We start from the raw sequence: 6,000 nt of genomic DNA, 5'->3' as shown, positions 1-6,000 counted from the left end.
GTATCGGTCGTACATATTCCTTTGCTTTATACAATGTTTATAATAAAATTTCCATGGAATATGTACCGGTTTAGAGTATCTCGCTATCAGACGAGAAAATTAACGCGTAATCGATATAAAGTGTACCAAGTATACGTATATTGCTTAAACAATTTTTCTATTCTCGCAATGGATGCTAGCCTTTGCCAGTCGATTTCAGGAAAATGGTACGTACATTAGAGTGTGCAAGTTGAATATCACGTTCGGGTGTCGGAGGCGTCCCGGGACGTCCTCTCTAGGTGTCCGGTTGATTTGCACCCGGGCGCATGCTTGAGAACCGTGGAGTGTTGTGTGTTGGTGAGAATCTGTCTTTTGCCAAATTCTTTTTAAATATAGGGCTAGGTAGGCAGGTAGCATACTTTCTGGTGTGTGAATGTGTGCGAGTAGACTGTAAGTAGGTAGGGGCCGGGGCAGGCTATCACATTCTCCGATGGGGTAGGCTCGCGTAGGCTCGCGTAGGTTTCGCGTGATAGTCCTGCTACCGGGATAATTTGTAGCGTCGATTCGAAACTGGTCCAGACGGAGCATGCTGTCTGCTTCCGATTTCGATTTCGATTCTTCAAATTCGGCGAACCCCAAGGGGGTCGTCGTCGCGGTCGCGGTCGGAAGGATAGGATTGTCGAAACGAACGACCTGCTCGATTGCACTCGTGGTACGATCATACAGACTCTTCGAGTCGTTGGTCGTCCACAACCGAGCAGCATTAGGGTTTCAGGGGGCGGACCGCCGAAGAAAAGAAGAGGCCCAGCACAAACTGTGTACTCAAGAGGGCAGCAACGAATGGCTCTGCATCTTCGGATGTGGAGTCATTACTAAATATTTGTTCACTGTACTCGCCTGTAATTGTAGTAGTAGTTTGTATATTGGCCGTCATATCGGCCCAACGACCAGCAATATTGGGCAAAATCGCGGATTGAATTAGTGTTGCGGATGAGACTAGATCACGGGTTGCATTAGCTTTGTAAATTGTCAATATTAATCTTCCTAATTACTTGGAGAATAGTGTTGCGAATGATGAGATCGTGTTTGCATTAAGATCATTTTTATATTTTCAGAGTAGTGTTGCGAATGATGAGATCGTGTTTGCATTAAGATCATTTCTTTATTTTCAGGGTAGTGTTGCGAAAATGACTGAGCGCGATTGCTTATTACTTTTTATTTAAGTCGTTTTCTTTTGTTGAATTAGTGTTGCGATATGAATTGATCGGGTGTGTTTTAGTGTTGCGGTCGATGAAATGCCCAATGCTGGAACCACAGCAGAACCACAAGGCAGCTGAAATAGCTGCAATGAGTGGTTCACGACAGTCCTGGTGGCTGCACTAACTGCATCAATCTAAAGTTAGTGTTGCGTATTGCACATTGAAGGTGCACGGGAGTTTTTTTGATTTTTGGATTCAGTAAATTAGAGTGGCGAACAAAGGAGACATTCTAATTATTGACAAATGATTAGTATTGCGACTTATAAGCGCCTATGTGGCTGTGATTTTTTACTTATTTAGCGCCCTATTGTGGCTGCTATTTTTTACTTGTTTAGTGCCCTATTGTGGCTGCTATTTTTTACTTGTTTAGCGCCCCATTGTGGCTGCTATTTTTGACTTGTTTAGCGCCCTATTGTGGCTGCTATTTTTTACTTGTTTAGCGCCCTATTGTGGCTGCTATTTTTTACTTGTTCAGCGCCCTATTGTGGCTGCTATTTTTTACTTGTTTAGCGCCCTATTGTGGCTGCTATTTTTTACTTGTTTACTTGTTCTGTATATAATCTTTTCGCAGCACCACAGACGAGGCATAACTGATAAGAAAAACCATGCTCGAAGATTCATATTTTGTAGAGGAAATGTTAAGGAATGTGGCTATATTTCTGTTCAAATTTTCAACTTGTCGAGGGATACGTTGGAGCGAGGGGCATTCCTAGTGATCAATTAACGGACACTCAATTATTGGGCTTCTACTGTAATTCACGAATTCACCGTTCTCATAACGTAGAGGGCAGCAAAAAATCTCTATTGTTTGCACGATCGGTATGTTAGAATATGAGACACAAAGTCCCATAAGATGATAAGTCTATTTTCTATCTCGTCTGTGGTGATAAGAGCATCCTTACTGAGACGTTGGCTACCATGGCGATCTCAAAAAGTTCAGCACTCGTTGTAAGTCGTGCAGCAGTCGTGCAGTAGCAGCACTGTGTAGTGTAGTAATATACTTACCGTGCCGCCAAGGAGAAATAAATTTGCGCGGATGGAGGTTACTTCGAGTTTGACAGATTTCGATAATGCCAGTTCAAATATTTAGTTGACAACGGTTTGATAACTAATTCGTAGCTAAAGTTTTCATCGTATTCTATTCCGTGCATATGTATAGTTTACGATTCTTATTGTTACCGTAGTTTATTTTCTTTCCCTCATTGCATTTCGTTTCTTGCAAGTTTATATTCTTGTATAACACAATCTCAGGATTTTTAAGTGGCATCATGAAGCTGCACACAGACGTATATGACAAACTGTATTTGTGAGTACTTTTCATATTTCCTTTTTGACAAACATGCATTTAATTCACAAAAGTCCGTTGACACATCTCCATTGACAAATATTGTCCTTTTCAGATACATAACACCGGAAAAGTTTTATGTAGAACCTGTTGGGACTAAAGTATTACTTGTAGTTGATAGAGTGAGTCAGCAAATTTATACTCAAGGTAATTAATATCACAGCTTACATGTAACATCATTCAAGCAAGAATTTATGTCTATAAGAAGAATACTTTTTATTGCAGCTGGTACTGCCAGTCAGATTCCATCAAGTGCAAGCCGTAGAAAAATATGGGGTATAATAGGCACTATAAGGTTGTTAGCATGTCGTTACCTTATAGTCATCACTGAAGCCACAGAGATTGGAACTATAGCTGGCCATCTAATTTATAAAATAGTTGCTACAGAAGTTATACCATATACAAAATCTTCTTTGCATCTTAGTGAAAAGCAACTGCAAAACAATGCTACATATTTAGAAATGATAAAATCTGTATTGAATACACCACATTTCTATTTCAGTTATACATATGATCTTAGCCATACAATGCAAAGACTTCATAATACACCACCCGAATTTTTACAGGTTATTATTATTTCTGTAGTGAATGTATAATAATTGTTTTTATTTGATAATGGAAGTGCATTGGTTTTGTACGATATAGATGCCACTTCATGATAGAGCAGATCTTAGATTTGTATGGAATGCTTATCTTCTGCAAGATCTAACATCAAGACCAGAGCAGTATAAGTTTTGCCTGCCTATTATTCATGGATGTATCCTTAAAACCAACAAATTTTATAGAATACGTCTACCTTACAAGTTTTATAAGATTTGTACTTTCCTTAATACTTCTTTTTAGTTGTGTCATTAAACACTATTACTGTAACTGGTAGTACATCATTCAATTTGAGCATTGTGTCTAGACGCAGTGTACACCGTGCAGGAACTAGATTATTTTCACGTGGTATAGATTCTACTGGTAATGTTTCTAACTACGTAGAAACAGAGCAATTGGTCGAATATAATGGACATCGTATATCGTTTGTACAAACACGCGGCTCTATACCTTTGTTTTGGTATCAGGCACCGAATTTGAAGTATAAACCTAAACCACAGTTGAGTAACCATGAAGACCATCAAACTGCTTGTGCTCGGCATTTCGAAGCTCAGATATTTCACTATGGAAAGCAGATTTTGATTAATTTAGTAAGGCATTGTCTTGAAGGATAACTAAATCTTTACTAAATGTCGTTATTATTAACGAGTTGTGCCTTTTGTACAGATTGATCAACGTGGTCCAGAAGCTGCACTGGAAAAGGCGTATCATAATATAGTACAACAAATTAACAATCAAAATGTTCAATATGAAAGTTTTGATTTCCACGCCGAATGTAGACGACTAAAATGGGACCGATTGAACGTTTTACTTGATAGATTAGCTCCTGAAATGGAACAAATGGGTTACTTCTTTCTTTTGGAAGATGGAACGCTATTGTCTGCACAGGATGGTGTTTTTCGCACAAACTGTATTGATTGTCTTGATAGAACTAATGTTGTTCAGAGTATGATAGCAAAGAGGATTCTCAACAACGCGTTATCAAGATTAGAAATCCTTAGGAGAATCGAAGATCACCCTAATGTTGAAGAGCATTTCAAGCGGGTAACAATACATTCATATTATATGCTTATGATCTGTTGTTTTCGTATATTGATTCTAACAAAATACTTGCAGATTTGGGCCGATAATGCAGATGTGATAAGTATCCAGTACTCAGGCACTGGTGCATTGAAGACAGATTTCACGCGAACTGGTAGACGTACGAAACTAGGTGCCATGAGAGATGGAATGAACTCTTTAACAAGATACTATAAAAATAATTTTACCGATGGGTATAGACAGGTACATAGCTACAATATTACATAGACTACCTATCTTTAAGAAGAGATTTTTATGTTACAAATTTTACAGGATTCTTTAGATCTATTCTTGGGTCGTTACATTGTGCAAGATGGCGAATGCACATCGGTTCAATGTCCTTTGGAATCTGAACGAAACTGGCGTTACGCCACATTCCCCTTGGTGCTTCTTGTAGCATCATCGATGCTAGTGGCTCATATAATTCTCCCTTCGAGATACACCACTGAAATTTTATTATACATGCTATTTTGGGGTGCTATGGTAGGTGGTACATTCGCAACCATTATTCACCATGGCAAGCAATACGTGGATAAACCTAAACTGCTTTGAATTCCTTAGGTTCAATTACTACATGTTGTATAATACTTTTAATTTATATTAATGTTGAAAGTTTTTGGTATCACTCATTTTTTGGATTTTTAACGGTATTTACAATGTTAGGTGTTAAGAGTTTATTTCGCGATTAGTTCGGGAAAAGATATAATATTTTCCTCTACGAATTCCAGTCTTGCACAATCGTTTTGCATTTTATGTTTTTCAGAATATTATTTGTTTCAATAATGTAGTCGAAAAAGTAAGGATATGCGAAGATGGGGAAATATCTTTTTATTGATGTACATAGATTTACATTGTAGATGACCTGTTTAATTGATTGTTGAAGCTGGCGGAGTTTTCATGTAGGTAGATTAACATGCAATCTGTGGGGGGTGGCTTGATTTTTTTTTTAGAGAAAATCATGTAAAGTAATGTAAAAGGTCCAAGCCTTTAGTTCCAGGCAACATTTGCCTATCTATGAAGTGTATAGTGCTTGGTACTTATCGTTCGCAGCCGGCCTGCAGGTGTGAATTGTTACATTTGAACGTGGCAGGTGCTTGGACGGTACGTAAAATCTATTTACAATGTAAACAAAGTTTCAGGAAAAACTAGTAATGATTATGGAACTGCTTCAATAAAGGGCAAGTTTTAGGAAATAATACAATCCAAATGATTGTTCGTGATTTGTGTAGGAGACCTAGTCAGAAAACTGAATGCGTTCGAAGACAAACTGGACGTTACAAATGCCGAACCAAAGCGTGTAGTGTTTTTAAAGTCGTATCCTATCTAAATATGTAACACCAATTCCAATCCCGACTAATCCGTCTAGATGTAATAAGAGGTGTATAGAATGAACGTTTTAGCGAAGAAATATTTTTTAATAATTAAGGAGTAATCTTTCGTACTAAGATACCCATTTGGTTGATAATTGATGTGCATTAATAAAATTAATGTTTTTTCTCTTGCATACGAGTGTTACGTTCTCTGCGATGTAGCCGGTACGTGGAGGTAGTTAGACTTTAATCAAAGTGTACGATATGTCTGGTGACAGGGTGGTACCTTTCCCAAGGTGTTTAATTATTAATTAAGCGTACCGTCCGTCTGCTTCGACCGCCTGGATCCATTAGATACATTCGGTTGCAATTAGGGGGATTGTTGTTTACCTTGAGCTGTCGGAGTTCTCTACTTGCTTTGGTATTC

At 38.2% G+C, this 6,000-nt stretch overlaps 1 protein-coding gene across 1 annotated transcript; it reads left to right on the top strand.

Annotated features, from left to right (window-relative positions):
- The first annotated feature begins 2,365 nt into the window (after positions 1 to 2,365).
- LOC107192231 (phosphatidylinositide phosphatase SAC1) lies at positions 2,366 to 4,815 on the top strand. Its single transcript, XM_015581441.1, has 8 exons — positions 2,366 to 2,544; positions 2,639 to 2,730; positions 2,809 to 3,149; positions 3,229 to 3,340; positions 3,427 to 3,773; positions 3,850 to 4,227; positions 4,300 to 4,467; positions 4,537 to 4,815. Exons 1-8 carry the CDS (start codon positions 2,507 to 2,509, stop codon positions 4,813 to 4,815), a joined length of 1,755 nt encoding a protein of 584 aa, XP_015436927.1. The 5' UTR covers positions 2,366 to 2,506.
- Positions 4,816 to 6,000: the final 1,185 nt, after the last annotated feature.

Source organism: Dufourea novaeangliae, unplaced genomic scaffold (genome assembly GCF_001272555.1).
Source record: "Dufourea novaeangliae isolate 0120121106 unplaced genomic scaffold, ASM127255v1 scaffold299, whole genome shotgun sequence".
NCBI lineage: Eukaryota > Metazoa > Arthropoda > Insecta > Hymenoptera > Halictidae > Dufourea > Dufourea novaeangliae.
Note: the sequence above shows the minus strand (reverse complement) of the source record. Positions and strands in the feature narration are given on the sequence as shown.

Bases quoted from the DNA above. Each gene is read 5' to 3' on its own strand.
- LOC107192231 (XM_015581441.1), top strand. From the start codon at position 2,507: ATGAAGCTGCACACAGACGTATATGACAAACTGTATTT. The intron at 2,731-2,808 runs GTAATTAATATC...TTTTTATTGCAG, and splicing joins TCAGCAAATTTATACTCAAG to CTGGTACTGCCAGTCAGATT. The intron at 3,150-3,228 runs GTTATTATTATT...TGTACGATATAG, and splicing joins CACCACCCGAATTTTTACAG to ATGCCACTTCATGATAGAGC.